At 43.4% G+C, this 18,267-nt stretch overlaps 5 protein-coding genes across 5 annotated transcripts; all 5 read left to right on the top strand.

Annotated features, from left to right (window-relative positions):
* Positions 1 to 157: 157 nt before the first annotated feature.
* On the top strand, positions 158 to 3,873 carry LOC128711119 (gamma-tubulin complex component 2 homolog). The gene is made up of 7 exons (XM_053805984.1): positions 158 to 213; positions 314 to 463; positions 533 to 2,588; positions 2,659 to 2,802; positions 3,208 to 3,300; positions 3,602 to 3,753; positions 3,831 to 3,873. The coding sequence occupies exons 1-7, from the start codon at positions 158 to 160 to the stop codon at positions 3,871 to 3,873; spliced, it is 2,694 nt and encodes an 897-aa protein (XP_053661959.1).
* A 489-nt stretch (positions 3,874 to 4,362) lies between these two features.
* LOC128715142 (uncharacterized) lies at positions 4,363 to 6,348 on the top strand. The gene is made up of 6 exons (XM_053810023.1): positions 4,363 to 4,630; positions 4,692 to 4,867; positions 4,947 to 5,132; positions 5,201 to 5,874; positions 6,031 to 6,139; positions 6,211 to 6,348. Exons 1-6 carry the CDS (start codon positions 4,363 to 4,365, stop codon positions 6,346 to 6,348), a joined length of 1,551 nt encoding a protein of 516 aa, XP_053665998.1.
* Positions 6,349 to 8,139: 1,791 nt separating this feature from the next.
* LOC128714741 (uncharacterized) lies at positions 8,140 to 10,006 on the top strand. Its single transcript, XM_053809621.1, has 5 exons — positions 8,140 to 8,404; positions 8,489 to 8,652; positions 8,710 to 8,898; positions 8,981 to 9,744; positions 9,817 to 10,006. Exons 1-5 carry the CDS (start codon positions 8,140 to 8,142, stop codon positions 10,004 to 10,006), a joined length of 1,572 nt encoding a protein of 523 aa, XP_053665596.1.
* Positions 10,007 to 11,855: 1,849 nt separating this feature from the next.
* Positions 11,856 to 13,820, top strand: LOC128714853 (uncharacterized). The gene is made up of 6 exons (XM_053809733.1): positions 11,856 to 12,117; positions 12,179 to 12,348; positions 12,461 to 12,646; positions 12,724 to 13,406; positions 13,478 to 13,603; positions 13,679 to 13,820. Exons 1-6 carry the CDS (start codon positions 11,856 to 11,858, stop codon positions 13,818 to 13,820), a joined length of 1,569 nt encoding a protein of 522 aa, XP_053665708.1.
* Positions 13,821 to 15,061: 1,241 nt separating this feature from the next.
* LOC128715100 (PR domain zinc finger protein 10-like) lies at positions 15,062 to 16,059 on the top strand. Its single transcript, XM_053809981.1, has 2 exons — positions 15,062 to 15,634; positions 15,721 to 16,059. Exons 1-2 carry the CDS (start codon positions 15,062 to 15,064, stop codon positions 16,057 to 16,059), a joined length of 912 nt encoding a protein of 303 aa, XP_053665956.1.
* The last annotated feature ends 2,208 nt before the right edge of the window (positions 16,060 to 18,267 follow it).

Here is an 18,267-nt window from a genome sequence, read left to right as displayed (position 1 = left end):
CATTCCGATAGTAAACAACACACGCGTTTTGTTGTTTGTACGCCTAGTTTGTTGATAGCTTATCCTGCGGTTGGCTGGCCTTTTTCGTTGTTGCTGCGCGTAAGATTCAATAAAACAGTTCGCATCCGGACCGGCCGAGTGTTGCCTATGTGTTGTAATGTCTACAGAAATCGTCGCAAAGAAAGTGCTTGCCGAACTAGTCAAAAAATCTGGGTAGGCCGTGCTGCATAAACCAAGGCGGTTGCATGCTCTCCGGAACAATGGAACGATAATCCGGGTTTCTATGTAATTATGCTCTTGTTTGCTCTTCCAGTTGCACCTACACGTCCGAAAATATAGTGACCATATTTCATAACCGCGATGGCAAATACAGCAGCAAGCGACTGGCGACACTCTTGGCACAACTGTTCAAACCCATTCCCAACGGGACCAAGTACGTGGAGATGTATGCATCTGCTAATTTGTAAGTTTGAGTATCACTCGCTCGACATAGCATCGCATTGCTTGGCCCATAATCGGTTCGTCATTTTAGGAAAGAATCATATCCCGCGCTGGTATTGGTGCTAAATCGCTTTGCAAGCGATTTAAAAACAGCACATGCTGAAAAGACGGCCGCTGCACAGCAACAGCAAGAACAGTCGGTACAGCAACGGTCCGATACGGCAGGGCCGGCACAGGTTAGCTCAGAACCGGTCCACAAGCGTGTGTCGCTGTTCGAAAGTCCTCCCCTATCCTCGACCCGCATCGCACCCGAACCGGTAACGCCAGAAAATGTGCAGGAAATTAAGGAAAAGCTCGTACAGGCTACATCGGGTGCCGCCATCAATCGTTTATCATCCTCGACGTCGCTTCCGCCAGGCAGCATCATTACCACCCATCACCATAACTATCCTTCACTCAGTCGACCGTGCTTCGAATTTTCGCACCGGAAGCCCCCCATTGTGGCGTGGAATTTCAACTACGAGGAGTTGTATCCTTTGCAGAGCAAAGCGAACGTGGCAGCCATTCCGGTCGCATCGCAAGAACCGATCGTGCTGAAGGAAGTGCTGAACTGTTTGATCGGCGTGAAAGGTACGCTTATTATGCCGAAGAAAAGTACCTCCACGGTTGATCCGGACGGTTCGCTACCGGTGGAGTTTCAGCTCTCGAACCAGCTTACCGACTCGTGCCGTGATATGGTCGTGGAAGTGTTGCCCCTGGCAGCTAACTACTCCTGCGTGCAGTCGTTCATCGAAGGTTCGAGCATTCTTGAGGGTGGTGTAGTATTGCACGCGCTTCGCTCGGTGCTGAAAACGATCATGACGGATTACTATCTCTCGATCGCACAGCTGGACGATCTGCGCTGTCGCCGCGGGCTCAGCATGCAACGGTTGATTCAGTTCCTGAAGCCCGTCTTTCCTACGATGGAAGAGTTGGCGGCAACGGTGTCGGAAATTCGGCGCAACAATAGCCGGGGCGGACAGGTACTTTCACTGCTGCACGATCGAATTACGGCCAAGAGTGGAACGAACCATGCGCAGAAGGTGCTCGTGCATTTGATCGAATCGGCCGCCGTTCCATTCATGGAAATGTTGCAGCTGTGGATCTATCGCGGTGTCATAAATGATCCACAACAAGAGTTCTTCATAGACCACAGCTCGATGGAGTTGACCGAGAACGAGCTGGTCGATTACTGGGAGAAGCAGTACACTATTCGCAACGAAAAGGTACCATGCTTTTTGTCCAAGTATGCGGACATCATTCTTCGCACCGGGAAGTACCTGAATGTGGTGCGCGTCTGTGGTGGTGCGGATTTTCAACCCGGCCATACCAACGGCACCGATGACGTTAATTCCTCGGCCACCAAGAACAAGGGCTCGGTTACGCCGGGCAAGCAGCTGGAGTACAAACATTTCGATCAGTCGTACATCGACGTGATTGAGGAAGCGTACAACTTTGCCTCCTCGTCGCTGTTGAATCTCATCATGAACAAGTACGATCTGATGGGCCGGTTGCTGTCGGTTAAACGCTACTTTCTGCTACATCAGGGTGATTTTATCACCGAGTTTATGGACGCAGTTGAGGAAGACTTGCGCAAAAACGTTGACACGCTGCATCCGATCCGGCTGGCCAATTTGCTCGATGTAGCGCTGGGGCTTTCCTCGGCCAAACATGACGTGTACAATGAGGATCTGAAAACGATGCTACTGCCGTACGGTATTGTGACGCAGATTTCGAAAATTGTCAACAATGAAGATGCGTTTGTGGACACGCTGAGCGACACGTCCCAGTTGAAGGGTATCGAGTGCTTTACCTTCACGTACAAGGCCAAGTGGCCGGTTTCGATCGTGCTAAACCTGTGGACTATTTCAAAGTACCAAATGATCTTCCGGCAACTGTTCTATCTGAAGTACGTCGAGCGCATCCTGTGCCGGGTGTGGATCGCGAACAATCAGACGCGCCAGTTCGCACCGAACCCGGCCAAACTGTATCGGTCGGCGTTTACGCTGCGCCAGAAGATGTTAATCGCGATCCAGAGCTTCGAGTCGTACATGATGATCGAGGTGATCGAGCCCAATTGGCACATTTTCTATCAGAACATGAAGCAGGTAAGTGAAGGGACAACGATTTCGGGTCAGTACCGTGCCTGTTTAACTAACATTTCATTCTCTGCTGCAGGTTAAAAATATTGATGACGTGTTGAACTATCATCAGGATTTTCTAGACCAGTGTCTGAAGAACTGTATGCTGACTGTGCCAGATTTACTAAAACCGATCATTAATCTATGCAATATATGCATCAAATTTTGCGACTTCCTAGCGGTAAGTAGTGCCCGTACGTTCTACTTGTTGCGCGGTCAATCTACACTTAGGAGAAGATATAATTCAACCAGACAACGAACACTTGTTTTGTGCCAATCTTCTTGCATCAACGAAATGATAAGATTTCTCAACTTTTCTCTCTCATTCTCTTCTCTTTTTCTCTTTTTCCTTACGATCTGTTTTTGTGATTTTTTGCTTGTTTTGCATATGTTTTTGATGTATTTTTATGCTCGTCAAAAATCTCAACTAAACTGCTGGTTTTGTTTCATTTTATGATCTCCTTCATGGTTTCTTCTAACAACAATGATCATTTTTGTTATTTCAACAAAATTACTTTCCGTCCTAATGGGGTCCTATGATTTCTTGTTATCGGTTTTGTGGAATATTAATTATACAACAAAACAGGAATCACAGCGCCATTTTGTCGATGCAGAACTAACATGCATGCTCGCAACAGGCGATGATTGCTCGCTATCTTCCGAGTCCGATTACGAACAGGTACAATTGATCCGTTTGCACTTTATTTCCCTCTCGCAGATCTTCGAACCAGTAAACTAACCAGCATGAACATCGTCATACAACTGCTAACAGATCAAATCGAATGGAAAGAGGATTTTTGAGACTATTAAAACCCATTTTTATCGCCTTCACTTGCCAAACATGATCTTTACGAACATTTAAAAACCATTTGCTTAATGATACAATCTGTAATGCAACATGTTTTTTCTTGTTTAGGAAATCATTTCGCTTGACCTTAACCCCAGCACTTATTGGTAAATACTTTTTTCCCCTTATACAGAGCGCAACTACAATGGCCCCAACGGAATCGTTCTCGGAGCGGGTGGAACAATTTCGTCACGATTTCACTGACCAATTGATGATGTTGCTTCGAAAAATCGCCGATGTCGCCACGCTAAGCACATCGGAACGTTTTATCAATCTCATATACAGGTATGTTATAAGGTGATAAGCTATAAGTTTAAGCTTAACGTATGAAAAATACCATATTTTGTCTCTTCTTGCAACAGAATCAACTTCAACTCGTACTATAGCGAAACGAACGAAAACTGAATGAAGGAAAATCGTGCATCTCTAAAGGGAATATTTAACAAACTGCTTGCCAAATTGTGTCCAGCCTAATTTCTAAACCCATTCGCGCTGTGTAGATCTGCACCACTCCTCTGTATTTCCAACAGTATATGCGTAATAAAATGATATTTTTGTTAAAAAAAACCGCTGAGTGAAATTGAATCATTGTAATTTGTCTTCCACGCTATCGTGCACGGTACCGAAAGACGAATGGAAATGACATTTACGCAAGCGGTGAAGAAAAATGGAAGAAAATTGACAAACACTGAAAGATGCTTATTTATGTTTCCAATATTTAGCGTAAAGTTCGGAGTGGCTTGGAAGTGTTTGATGTTTACGTTAGTTTTCCAACATTTTTCTAGTTTACTGGTGCCAATATACAGGTAAACCAGTTCTTCCGTTGGAATTATTCAATCTGCTTCATTGGTTCACTGCTGATCCGTATCAATACTCTTTTTTTCAGCTTACACGATGCCGTTTTCCTGCTGCTCAGCGTCGTTTTGCAAAAACAATAGATACAATGTGACCAGACGGGGATTAGATATAACCTTTCACACATTTCCCTCTCGTCAGTATGCCATAACAAACCAGTGGATACAGTTTGCGAAGCGCGAAGAAAACTGGATACCCCACAAACATTCGGTGCTGTGTTCGGCCCACTTTAGAGATGACGATTTTCAAATGGCAAATTCTCCCGTAATTAAGCAAGGCAAACGAATACGGCACCTAAATGTGAATGGTACGTTGCAATGTTTGCCGAGGCATTCGTGTGTACTATAATAACTGCATATTCTCTTCAGCGGTCCCTACTATCGTCAACCGTACTGCGATTACTATTTCGAAACGAGAAAAGCTTGACCAAGTACGTATACAACTTTTGGAGAAGCTATACACGAAAATGGATGAAGATAATGATAAAGCTGCGGGAAACGATCACACGTACAGTGAGGCGAAGATGGACCGAACGGAAAAGAAAGTATGTACGAATTCGTTTAAACGTAAGCTCGCGCCTGTCTCATCAGAACAATACTCACGATCGCTGTCCATCTACACAGGGTCCTGTGGACGGATGCCGGAAGAGCATCTTTTTCTTGCAACGGTATCCAAACGTGTGTGCATTCTGCCTGAGAATCATAAAAGATGCGAATCAATTCGTGCCAGTCACACACTACCACGATGCACTGGAGTGTACGATCGAGCAGAAATTTGACGAAATAACTGGCGATCCAATGGACCAAGAGGTATTGCAAAACTTCCATAAATTGTGCCACTTGGGAGCATTTTTCGATCGTATTTCATTTGCTTCTAGGATCGTAGCGACATTCAACATTTGCTGCCGGATAAAGCGTGTGACGAATGTGTGATAATGATAGTAAAATTCCACCAATACCAAAGGCAGCTGGAATGCATAAAAAAATTCAGCACCGGAATCGCACACCTGCTGTATGGCAATGAACAACCGTTGGAAAATCTTTATCAAGATCAGGGGCCATATTTGGTCAGCATACTTAAACGGTTGGATACGGCACAAGGTACGAGAATCAATCAATCGTTGGAGCAGTTACTGGAGGAAGTTACCTCGTATGGGAACGTTAAGCGCAGTTCGTCATGCGAACAGGATTCTGCAGATGAGTTGTCGCTCGAGCTGTACTCAAACACGGAAAGTGTATTAGATAACAGCGACCGGCTTGATATTCAAGCAACTGATGGAGTGATGAAAAGCAAAGATGTGAACATGTCCAAACAGCTGTACACTTGTCCGTATATCGATATATGCAACGAATGGTTTTCGACAAATACTGCAATTGAGCAGCATGTACGCGATGATCATAAAAGCTTCTCCTGTCATGTTTGCGGCTTTAAGATAGCGTTTTACGATCTCTACAAAAAACACGTGGAAAGTCATTCTATCGCGCGTGCGCTACTGCTATCCCATAACAAACCGGGTTCAAGTTTGGCAAAGGAAGGAGAAGATTGCGAAAAATCCTACCAATGGTAATGCATTTGAGGTGCCACTTGTAGCGAAGCTAACACTTACCCTGATTGTTTGATAATTTACAGTGAAGATAATTTACCGCGAAGCCAAAGGCAGCGGACGAACGACGCGATAGGAAACTGGGTATGTGGCGTGTGCCTTGGTGTGTACGCTAACGATAAACAGTTCAACAGCCATCGATGTTCAAAGGGCACATCAAAAGGAAAACTAGCTACACCTCAAGATATATTGAAAAACAGCGGCAAAAGGAAGGTACGTTTATATATCGTGGATAATGGATAAGAGGGATATATATTAATATTTCCCTTTGATTTTGCTTTTAGTCTGAAACTCAAATGGTAGAATTTGAAGAACTGTTGGATGATGCAAAAGCAGCACTCAATTCAACTGCTGGCACTACAAACACATCTAGCAAGAGTATTGAGTTACTTGAGATCGAATTTCTTAATGAAATGCAGTAACTTCGCAATAAGTAGCAGTTTTTGATCCCAGACGATCAGCACAATGCTGGGTCGGTCACGACTGACTTCCACACGTTCTTCTGTATACTTTTACGCGGTCTACTCTTCAATATCGATATTCTACCGGTCTCTCTAAGTTCTCGGCTTCGCGAATGACATCATTGGCAAGACGATAGCGAAGGTGTGTGAGCCGTACGCCAGACTCAAACGTGAAGCAGCTAGAATTGGACTGAGAATCAATGCGATGAAGACGAAATACCTGCTTGCCGGTATTTCCCAATTGGGAAGCAGCGTATCAATTGCCGGCGACGTCCTCGAGGTAGCAGAGGAATTGTGCTATCTTGGGACGGTCGTTACTTCGGACAATGACATCATCAGCGAAATCCGAAGACGCATTGTGCAGGGGAACCGTGTATACTACGGGTTTCACCATTTGCTGAGATCCAGAAGACTTCGAGACCACACGAAATGTGAGATATATTCGCCCAGTTGTTCTCTATGGACACGAGTCTTGGACCATCCGAGCGGAGGATGCAAACGCTTTGGGCATGTTTGAGTGACGCATTTTTCGGACAATTTTTGTATGTTCGAGCATGGAGTGTGGAGAAGGATGAGCGTGGGATGCAAGGATAAGGATGAGCCATGAGCTTTCTGAGCTATACGACGAACCAGACATCCGAACCGTGGCGAAATCCGACATGATACGATGGCTGGGGCATGTAATGAGAATGCCGGACTCATACAGCACCAAGAAGGTGTTTAATAGCGACCCTAAGCTCGTTGGCTGGATCAGGTGAAGCAGAACTTGACGGAACGCGAGAGTCTCCATGGATGGGAAGCAGCAGCCAGGGACCGAGCTGAACAATTGTTGACCGGGCCATGTCACGACGACGTGCTCCATCGTGAACAGGCCAACGAGAGAGAGAGAGAGATTATTAAGCCCTGGTGGCGTAATTTGTTGAGGAACTTGTTGTACAGCTATAAGAATATCGCCTTAATTGATAAGATGATATTTCCATTATATGAAGTATTTAATTTTTCTGAGTTTAACTGAATAAGAGCAAGTATTTTCGTTCATTCTTCTTGCCTTTTGTCCTAGTTTGAAGTTCATTCCGAAATGTTTTGTATTGGTGAAAAGTTTATCGCCAGAACTCTTCTACTATTAGTAAAATGCAAATCTTGGTTCGTTTTTTGGTGATCTCTTATCTGATATCTTCATACTTCCGTTGAAAGATTTGATCAATTGAATCAATTTTTAGTTGAAATGGTGACAAAACTACTTTGCACGGCTAATAATGGCGATAGTTAATAATCAGCCAAGAGTGTTGGCAAAAAAATTAAAGGCAAGCAATACCAGTTTAGAATTCAAAAATATTCGCACGTATGTTTTCAAACCCAACGTATATTCTGTCCCCTATCTGTCAAACGCCATATGAGAATATTTTTGACAATTTTAACTATGACCCGGCCTGGCATCTATTCAAAGGCCATCGAAACACACACACGCGCACACACACACACACACACACACACACAATCCTACAAGGTACTGTCAAAAGTTTCCTTCTTTTGTTTGTTGTTGCGAATGTTTTGTTGAAGCGCAAGAAACAAACGACGACGCTTACAAAACGTTTTGCGAATTTGAACGCTCTAAACTACCTGTGCGAACTTTTCATTTCCTCGGGTTGATATAATCGTAGCGATTTGGACATATTGGTATGTAAAGGAGTTAGCTATATTGCAGTATACACCCATCACGCAAGGCAATTTCATTTGTTTCAGCTATAGCAAATGACGAACTCTACGTGCGCGGCTGCGAGTTGCTCGTACAACAGAAGAAATGTACGAAAGCTAAAACTCGACATCGTATTCCATACCTTCCCGCGTGATGCGCTACTGAGGAAGAAGTGGGTAAAGTTTTGCGGACGAGGAGCGGAATGGTCCCCAAAATCCAACGAAACCATATGCTCCGTTCATTTCAAAGAGGAAGATTATCAAATGGCCATGTCTCCGTTGATGAGAAGCTCCAACAGTTTCAGACGGCTACATTTAACGGGTTAGAACCAATCTCCAAAGAAGCTGAATAGTTAAGGTTTTTTTTTTAAATATTGCCTACAACTTTATTTCTGTTATCATACAGCGTTTCCATCGATTTTGAAAGGAACACCTATGCCGATTGAGAAACGCAGACAAAGGGACGAGAAAGTGCGGCAACAACTTTTGGACGAGTTGTATAGTAAAGACGCTCAGATACGGGATAACGACCATTCGTATGACGACATCTATAATATAGACAACATAAAGGTACGTTGTGTTGCTATAAATTAGTTCCTCTCAACTAACGCAATTCTATTTTGGCAGCAAAAACAACCGAATCCGTTGGATAAACCCGTCTATCGTCTGCAAAAGTTTCCCTATTTGTGCATGCTCTGCTTCAAAGATATTGTTGAAGAGAATTTGTTCTCACCGTTCAATTCCTACCATGACGATCTGGAATGTACACTCGAGCAGATGTACGAAGAAGTTACTGGGGATCCAATGGACCAAGAGGTACTTTTGTTTCGACTTAACGTTTTCTTTTTCTGTGATTAATATATTCATCACATTGTGTTCTCTCGTCCGCCTCGTAAAGGAGCGTGCCAGTATCAATCATCTGCTGCCGGATAAGGTGTGCGAGGATTGCATGGAAGCACTCATCACATGTTACCAATACCAAAAACAACTGAAATGTCTCAAAAAGTTCGCCACAGGGATGGCCTATTTGATACAAGGAAACAAAAAACCAATGCAAGCTCTCTACGGAGAGCAAGACACGTATCTGGTGAGCCTTTTGCAAAGTCTCAACATTTGCCAGGGGTCCGAGGATAAAATGACGTTATCAAGATTGGAGCAAGAAGTGGCAATGTATCGTCTAGTTGTGCCACATGCCAACCTCGAACAGGATGAGGTAGAACAATTCATACCTTCCATTCCGATGGTTATCGATGAACAATATGACGAACTGATTGAGGAAGAATCTGTAATAGATATGGATTCGATATCAATTCCCTCAGTTACCATCGAATCTTGTCGAAGCATATCCCCGCAGAAACTGACCCCAGCACGTGGGCGACCGCGGAAAGGTTTGAAAGGTATGGACCCTAATGGTTACTTTGTGTGCCCCTATCCGGATGTATGTAAGCTATGGTACCGGGATGAAACCACGCTGCAGAATCACGTCCGTAGTGATCATAAATTCTTCAAGTGCCGTAGCTGCGGTGCAAAGATAAAGTTCTACGATTTGTACAAAAAGCACGTCGAGAGTCATGCTATCGCACGCGCTTTACTGCTGTGCCATAATCAAAAGGGATCGAATAAGGAAAGTAAATGCAGTACCTGCCAGAAGGCATTTCAAAGGTATGGTGTATGAACGTTAGGAAGGGGACGCAATTGCAACTGTTATATACTTGCGCTCTTCATCTATTACAGTGAGGAACTACTTCGGCGCCACGAAACGACCCATTCAGGAGAGCGAAACTACGTATGCGGAACGTGTCTCGGTGTGTATCTAACAGATCAGGAGTACAGCAAGCATAGATGTGTGGCGCACGTAGTGAAGCTAAGTTCTACCAAAAATACTTCCGCCCAGCAATCTAGCGATGAAACTTCGCAGGCATAGATGCGTCGAGACGCCCCCGTATTCCGCTACATCCGTTTTTTAATAACTTTTTCGGTCAAACCTGCGAAACAGGAAAAAAAACGATCGTAAATAATCAAAGAAATGCATAAAATAAAATGTAATGTAATGCTTTGACTTGATATATACATTTGAAAACCCCAAAAAGCTAAGCATTGCAGTAAATTGAATATTGAAAATGGAAATTGATTTATTTTGTATTTTTTGCGCTAAAAACGGAAGTAGCGTTACCGAGCGTTACATTGGTGGTTTTGTCTGCCTGGCCCCTGACAGCTTTCTCTACCTGTAGGGTTGTGTTTTTGTTTACATCGATTTTGAAGCAATCTCGAACGGTTCTCGCGACTCGCAATATCGCAATCTCGCGTCCATGAACAAAACTATAACCAAGCGCCCGAAGAAAAGGTCGATGTTAATCGAATTAAAGCGTGAAATCATAGAAAAGTATGAACAAGGTGCGCGTGTTACTGACTTGGCCAGGATGTACCGTCGTAGCACATCAACGATATGTGCCGTTCTTAAACGAAAGGAGTTAATAAAGAGTATGCCACCAGCTAAGGGCGTTAAAATAATGTCTAGGCTTCGGACCGCACTTCATGGCGAGATGGAGAAAATGCTGATAGCGTGGATGGGAAAGGAGCAGCAGAAAGGACAAAACTTAACACAACCGGCTATATGTGATCAAGCACGAGCTATTTACGGTGATTTGCTGACACAGAATCCTCACCCATACGAGGAATCGGAAGACTCGTTCAAGGCAAGTCGGGGCTGGTTTGTAAACTTTAGGAAAAGGTTCGGCATTCAACCCGTCGTCAGCGATAGTGAGGCACCAAACTCGGATATGAAGGCGACGTATGGATGGCAGTTTAACAACGCACCGTTATCCGCAATGATAGAAGCCAAAGAAGATAACCCCCATCAGGTCTGGCTGGATGTCACTACGAGGAGCTTAACCTCTGCATGGAAGCACCTGTGGCTAGAGGCAGACGCTGAAACTGCCTTCGCAGCATTAGAGCCCGAAGTGTTAGTGATAGAGGAGCCGGGAAAATCAATGGTTCTGGAGAACGATGAGAGCCGTGTGAAAGTCGAACTCATCGAGGACCAGTCTCAGGACCCAAAAACCGACCAGCTAGACGTCCTGAATTCGAAGCAGCATGTGGCGATTGATAGAAAAAATAGCAACATAGAGAAGCCGGATACGAAAGAGCCCTCAACAGAAATAAATGAAATCTTGGGAATGTGAAGGACGGTTGTAGCGTTTGTAGGTAGAAACCATCTGAAATTGTGCATCGGATAGTTCTTTATGATGATCTATGGGTATTAACCTTCTTTGGAAACGAATTGGTATACGAATTGGCTATATCAGCAGGAAGTCCCCAAACAAGAACAGATCTGGAAAGTAATGTTCTAATTTCTTTTCCTTTTTTTTGCATTCTATATCGAAAATAGCTGCTTGATTGTGTTGGTTTCCAGTAACCTAAGCACAGATGGATGTGAACCATCAAAGTAGCATTCAACATGGCTGTCAAAGAGAACTCCATGCAGGCGCCTTCCGCGTTCGTTTGTTTACGGTTTCAAAAGCGGGCAGTGTAGCATTGAACAAGAACAAATGGAAATTGTTTAGTGAATTTTAAATACTGTTTGCTTATAAAACTATCCGCTAAACAGTCGAGATTGTCTGTTGATGTACAATTTAATCGGGTACGTAAGATAAGAGAAAGCACAAGGTGAGCATTTTCCCGGAACACTGGTAGCACAAAACCAGCTCGCCTAAAACGGTGACCTTTATGTGAACTCCTGTGTGTTGTTCCGATGTTCGATTGCAGCACACGAGATGCCGAATTCCAAATGTGCAGCAGCATTCTGCAGCAACAAACGTGCAGAGGCAAAAAAACGGAAACTGGACATCATCTTCCATGCCTTTCCATCGGAAGAGGCGTTAAAAACCAAATGGATACAGTTTTGCAAGCGTGGTGCAAATTGGAATCCGTACAAAACCGATGCGATATGCTCGGTCCATTTCAAAAAGAATGACTATCAAATGGCCAACTCTCCGCGGGTGTGGAGTAAAAATCTTAGAAGACTTAACCTAAACGGTAAGCGTGCCTCGATTTTCCACATACAGTGTATTTAATGTGTTCTTTGTTTTTCGTTTAGCATTTCCCAGTGTTATGGCTGGATCGGTCATTACCATTTCGAAAAAGCAAAAGCTCGACGAGCAAACTCGTAAAAAGTTATTGAGGGAACTCTATCACAACACGACACTTGACGAGCAGTCCACGGACAGAGATCACACGTACAGCGAAGGGACAATCGAAGAATTGAAAGTACGATTCATTGTTGGTCTTTTGTTTCGAAAAGCACAAAACTTTACAAGGTTTTGCTGCAAGCTGTTTGATTTAGGATAAAACAGTAGTAACGTATGTTCTACCTTCCCAGGACACATCGCTAATGTTGCAGAAGATTGTTTACCGGTTGCAAAGGTTTCCCAACGTTTGTGCGTTATGCTTCAAAGCTATCGCTGACGAGAAAATGTTCTCACCATTCGCATATTACCACGACGAGCTGGAGTGTACGATCGAGCAGAAGTTTGAAGAATTTGCTGGAGTTTCATTGACTCAAGAGGTTTGAAAGATCACGTGTCCTTTCTTTACTGTGATTCATCTATTGTAACATAATGTTCATTTCACACCTACCAATAGGATCGTGCGAATCTGAGCCATCTTCTGCCGGATAAAGTATGCGTGGATTGCCTGGAAGCACTGATCATATTTCACCAATACCAACGACAAATGGAATGTATGAGAAAGTTCAGCACAGGACTGGCCCATCTGCTGAAGGGAAACAGAAACCCGTTACAAGATCTATATGAAGAGCAGGGAACACATTTGGCGAATGTGCTGAAAAGTTTGAACATATGCCATGGATCGGAGGATACGATAACGCTTGAACGGTTGGAACAAGAGGTGGCAACATATGGACGAGTGAGAAAGTACACCGTATTCAATCAGGTTTATTCTGTGGATAAGTTTCAAACGGATGCTAATATGCAGTCACAGGAAGACATAACCCAAAGTCGGCCCAATCTGCGACGTTCACCGAAACAAGAAAGTGACGATAATTTTAGATCTAAGAAATGGATATGTCCATACGAAGACATCTGTAGGGAATGGTTCCTAGATGAAGCTTCTCTACAGGAACACGTTCGAGATGGCCACAAATGTTTCAAGTGCCCTACCTGCGGAGCAAAGATAAAATTTTACGATCTGTATAAAAAGCACGTCAATAGTCACGCTGTAGCAAGGGCTCTGTTGTTGTCGCATAATAACAAGAGACCCAAGCAGAAGCTGTGGAATTGTGGAAATTGTAGGAAAGTTTTCCGAAGGTGGGTGTTATCTAGCAGCTGGAAATAACTATTCGTAACACTAACCCAAACCGGCTTTTATATGTTTACAGCGAGGAGCACCTCAAATGTCACGAAAAGATTCATAGTGACTCGAAGCACTTTGTGTGTCGAGTCTGTCTCGGTGTGTTTGTAAGTAAGAATAGGTTCTATAATCATAAGTGTATTCCATCGTCCACGTCCATTCAACGGAAGCATCCTCCAGTGCAGGTAAGTCTGGGTTGGGATGAAAACGCCGTATGGCTTAATGAAAGTGATCTAACTTTCTCTTTCCAGGATGATTTTCAGTATAAATTAGAGGAAGATTCCAATTCTAGTGGAAGCGAATTGAACACCACCTCGCCGAATAACTCATCGAGAAATGTCGAACTGCTCAGTATCGAAATTCTTCAGTAAACCAGGGCTACTCAGTGATTGTGTTACTAGTTGAGAAAAAAGTATTGCAATAAGTTTCTGAGACATGAACTCGGTTCATGGCTATTGATAAGGAAATGGGGTTGATGTGGATTATAAAGTCACAATAACGTCGACCACTATTAAGTGTACGGTGTACAAAGGATTAGGCTAGAGCAGGATCAATGGCGTTTATCATTCAATAGAATGATGGCATGCAGCTTTGGAGCCTTCTGCAGTACACCATAACTGCTGAACCGCACCGGTGGTGCAGGGAACGTAAGCAGACAAGAACAAATCAATTTAGAAAAAATAAAATTACATGGTTTTGATTATGAAGTTTAGATGCCACATTTAGATGCTTGAAAACGAGTTTTTGGAATTGAAATTAAATTATTCACAGGTAAGATGTAGCTGGGCAAAACTCGAACCCATCAATTTAAAATTAGCATGCTGTGCATATTGTCTTCCAAGCGACCGTTGCCGATACGCATGAAGCAGATGGCTACATCTTGAAAACGTCACGCTCCTCTTGATGGTAAACAACTGGGAATACAACAATCTCGCTTCCCCTAAAACCAAATAAGCTGCAGCGTAACATATTTTGTACATCTTCAAGTAAAACGAACTACCACGAGGAACTTGTACGGTAAGAGACTCAAGATTCATTACGATTGAAGTAAAAGCTAAGCAATTCTGACCGCTGCCAAAGTTGTGTTCGGGGTTTATTTCCAAATGAAAACATGTTGTCAAACAAGCTGCTACCAGCGTCCATTGTAGCGAGCTTTATAGGAACAGAAGCCAAACCCAACTAGATATTGTTCATACAACCGTAGCCTCTTATCGGTAAACATTGATTTCCTCCAGGTTTGCATGTGTAAAATATTTGCACCTTCACAGAACGGAAAGTGTGACTCACGATATGATTACCACCCCAGGTGGTCTCGAAAAGTGGTCTGCAGTAGAAAGTAGGAGAAGTTTCCGTTTCAAAGAGACGTTATCAAAATTATGTATCCCCTATTTTGTTACAGCACTTTGGTCGCTTGTGTTACGGCTAAAATAAAGAATATTGGGCATGCAATTGAATCGAACAAAGTCCAGGTGCCTTTTCTATTTGGGTAAAAGCTTCCAGTAAACGATATAAGCGTACACACAGATCCGGTCTACGAAGAAACTCCACCAACTTGTTTAGCACTGGATGCCTTAACCTCTTTCGCTGGTTAAATCAGAATACGTATCGGGAAATGGACGAAACGCGTATGCTTGACAGCACTGCCATTGGGCGAGCGCAACCCGCTCAAAACTATGATCAATACGCTGCGGCGGATATGAAAAAGTTCTATCCACCGGGTGCCCCCATTAGCAATGCACCGCAAAATACGGAAGGTTCATCGCTTCAGCTGCACTTTGCCTCACTCGCTGGTTTGGATTTGGGCAAAAGGATAGGCCAACCGGGCGAGCGTATTGATATGTATTTCAAAAATCCCTACAATACCGAAAGTGACGAGGATGAGCCACCGGGAGCGGCGGGCAATGGTACGCATGTGCCAGCGGTAAATGCGACTAAAGCGAAACAGCCCCGGAAACGCAACGGTTCCGGGAAACGTAAACAAAAGTCGCCGAAAGTAGAGTCTCCCGCTGAAATTGCGCTGCGAAAGTTCCCCTGTCCGGAGTGTCCACTATCGTTTAAGACCGGTTACCATCTGAAGCGTCATCATGCGACCATCCATCAGGATCAACGGTTTCCGTGCACAGTGTGCCACACGTCGTATGGCCGCCGTGAGAAGCTGCGTGCGCATCTGGAACTCATTCACAAGGTAGATCACTAGCGTGTATGCCTCACTGGGTGCGTCTGTAATGAGCGTGTCTTACCATTCCTTTAATTTCCCTTCAAAAACTATAGATTCAAAGCTACTTCGTGTGTGAAGTCTGCCTGGTGTCGTACGAGAGTGACGATCTGCTACAGCGGCACGTTTACCGCCACGAGAACCCGAAACCACTCGAGTGTGGCACGTGTTTGACACCGAACGCCCGCACTTCGGATGGGAATTATGGAGGAAATCATATCTGCATCACGTACCAGAACAATTACGAATGCTGTGGGAAAGATTTCGGCTACCATTACTATTACAACAGGCACATGTTGACGGTGCACAACATAAAAACGAACGCGCGGGTTAAACTGCCCAAGGGCACGCTCCTCAGTCAGTTTCGTGCATTGCGCTCGTCGAGAGTATCGTGAAATGGTTTGTCACAATTTTCGTTCTGTACACGAGAACCGACACCACTGTTGCGAAGATTGCTTTAGTATATTAGTCTTAAGGATGCTGCGCTTTTCGTCCAGGTGACAAAATTTAGTAGTTTATAATAATAGTTTTAAACCCGCAAATCTCACACATTACAGTCGAGAAGTTTTGAGCGTTTTCTGCGTGACAGCCACATAGTCGAATAACCAGGGCTAGGGATGCAAGATTTAGTGCTTAGTGTTAAGCTGTTCGTTTAATGAGTCTTAGTAATCAATAGTAAAACCATTTGACCACAGACGGCGAACCACTATCGGTTCGGGGGTTTTGAAAGGCATGTTCTATCAAACTATACGTTGAAGAAATCAATAATTAGCTGAATAAGTTGCAATAGGCATAGGATTTCCTTTTCTCCAACTTCTTAGTCCCTTTTTTACACTACAACCTCAGGTGGTTCAAGAGACCGGCCATTGCTGGCCTTTCTTGACTTACCCAAAGCTGGATGATTTGTCCTGCGTACTAGAAGACGCGTACACCACTAAAGTATCCCAAACCGTTGGGGTTTAGGATATGGATTTTACATAAGGTGAAATTCACTGTTACAATCACACACAATCACAATCACCACAGACAAGCTCCGATTATACTAGAGATGAACAATTTAGGGTAAACTCTTAGGAAAGGATTAGTAGATGAATCTTCTTATCGGATACTAACTAATAAGACGAATGAAGACCGATCCTCCAGATGGAGAGAGTGTCACAGAAAGCTGTTTCGTGGTGTTGCGAAGTATTAAACATCAAACTAGTAACATTTTACTTTCTCAATTGTGCGTTTGCAGCTAGATTATTTTAATCGAAATTGATTTGAAACTACCCGCATTTGGGATAAGGTGTGTAAACAAAAAAAAACAGTCTGAAGTTTACGACACACCCATTAAAGTTTGTATATAAGTCCATAGTTTCCCTAGTGTACTATTTATCGGTGAATAAAAACCACATCGCAAAGAGTGAACAAAGCAGGCGGGTTGCGTTTTTTAAAGGACATGTCATCCGAAATAGTAAGACGAGGAAGAAAGGCGGGACGGTTGTATCTCCTTCCAAAGATTCTTCTTTATTATTTATCCATACTTTTGTTGATAATGTGGAGATGGGGGATATAATCATAATTCAGAGTTGGGAGAAATTGAAATATTTAATCAAACATATACGCCTAACGGTTATGTAGCTTCCATCTCGAACGCTAACGACTTCTACCTACCAAACTACGACCGGGATTATAATTTGTTTAAAATAATATTGTTTATAAAAAAAAACAAAAGCTCATCACTTCTTTTACTTTCGTCGCGCCTATCTGTACTTAACCGGGGACGAGACAAAAGAGATGAGTGTGTGTCGGTAGCGCAGCAAGGAGGAAACGCATTTGCTTTAACATATACTCATGTTCACGTACATCTACTAATAATAATGCTCCACTAAGGGTTGCTCCGCCCGACATCAATTCACTATTGAAGGTTTGAAGCCCGTCCGCTTCCGGTCTGATGATGCCGTCACATCGGTTGCCGAGTTACCATCCGAGCAGACTGAGAAGTTTGAACCGCATGTACTAAACTGGGGAGAAGATAGTTTAAACAACGACAGCCGTACTATACTACAGTGTATAACGAAACAAACAGAAAAGACCTGCTAGCAAATAGATAAAGGCGATGATTCCTGCGTTATTACCGGCAGGAATGATATATTTCGTGGTGTATCCTTTCTAAGCAGACTCGGAGAAGATACATTCTTGTTTGTTTGTTGTTTCGTTTCTCAGCACACATGTTTTTTCCGCTTTACAACCACTTACATTGTGTCGTCGTGGTTACATGAGCTTCAGACGGCCATTTTGGGGGGTAATTGATTTTTTTTATTAATATTTGATTTCACTTTAATTACAAAAGAAAAGAGCAGAACAAAATACCTGTTGTAATCCTAGCGTGTTTTTGTTGTTGTTGTTTAAATCTGTTCTTATTAACTTGTTTCCGTTTCAGGTAGAAAAGAATAAGAAAACGAGCGAAAAACAAAGGTGCACAGATAGAATGTGGGAGAGCCGCCAACCCTAGGTTAAAACGACAAAAGTCTAGCATAAGTTGATTATGTTTCACAAAAATAATTATATTCCAAAGTGGAACAGATGAGCCTAAAGGCAGAAAGAAGGAGAGCGACTGG

The sequence above is a fragment of the Anopheles marshallii genome, chromosome 3, assembly GCF_943734725.1.
Source record: "Anopheles marshallii chromosome 3, idAnoMarsDA_429_01, whole genome shotgun sequence".
Taxonomy (NCBI): domain Eukaryota; kingdom Metazoa; phylum Arthropoda; class Insecta; order Diptera; family Culicidae; genus Anopheles; species Anopheles marshallii.
This window is presented reverse-complemented; position numbering and strand designations above follow the sequence as displayed.

Excerpts from the sequence above, each read along its gene's own strand:
- LOC128714853 (XM_053809733.1), top strand. The coding sequence starts at position 11,856 with ATGCCGAATTCCAAATGTGCAGCAGCATTCTGCAGCAACAAACGTGCA. Across the intron at positions 12,647-12,723 it reads GAGTTTCATTGACTCAAGAG|GATCGTGCGAATCTGAGCCA; the intron begins GTTTGAAAGATC and ends ACCTACCAATAG. Across the intron at positions 13,407-13,477 it reads TGTAGGAAAGTTTTCCGAAG|CGAGGAGCACCTCAAATGTC; the intron begins GTGGGTGTTATC and ends ATATGTTTACAG.
- LOC128715100 (XM_053809981.1), top strand. The coding sequence starts at position 15,062 with ATGGACGAAACGCGTATGCTTGACAGCACTGCCATTGGGCGAGCGCAA. Across the intron at positions 15,635-15,720 it reads ATCTGGAACTCATTCACAAG|ATTCAAAGCTACTTCGTGTG; the intron begins GTAGATCACTAG and ends CAAAAACTATAG.
- LOC128714741 (XM_053809621.1), top strand. The coding sequence starts at position 8,140 with ATGACGAACTCTACGTGCGCGGCTGCGAGTTGCTCGTACAACAGAAGA. Across the intron at positions 8,653-8,709 it reads ATAATATAGACAACATAAAG|CAAAAACAACCGAATCCGTT; the intron begins GTACGTTGTGTT and ends CTATTTTGGCAG. Across the intron at positions 8,899-8,980 it reads GGGATCCAATGGACCAAGAG|GAGCGTGCCAGTATCAATCA; the intron begins GTACTTTTGTTT and ends CGCCTCGTAAAG.
- LOC128715142 (XM_053810023.1), top strand. The coding sequence starts at position 4,363 with ATGCCGTTTTCCTGCTGCTCAGCGTCGTTTTGCAAAAACAATAGATAC. Across the intron at positions 4,631-4,691 it reads ACGGCACCTAAATGTGAATG|CGGTCCCTACTATCGTCAAC; the intron begins GTACGTTGCAAT and ends TATTCTCTTCAG. Across the intron at positions 5,875-6,030 it reads GAAGGAGAAGATTGCGAAAA|TGTGTACGCTAACGATAAAC; the intron begins ATCCTACCAATG and ends CGTGTGCCTTGG.
- LOC128711119 (XM_053805984.1), top strand. The coding sequence starts at position 158 with ATGTCTACAGAAATCGTCGCAAAGAAAGTGCTTGCCGAACTAGTCAAA. Across the intron at positions 214-313 it reads GAACTAGTCAAAAAATCTGG|TTGCACCTACACGTCCGAAA; the intron begins GTAGGCCGTGCT and ends TTGCTCTTCCAG. Across the intron at positions 2,589-2,658 it reads TCTATCAGAACATGAAGCAG|GTTAAAAATATTGATGACGT; the intron begins GTAAGTGAAGGG and ends TCTCTGCTGCAG.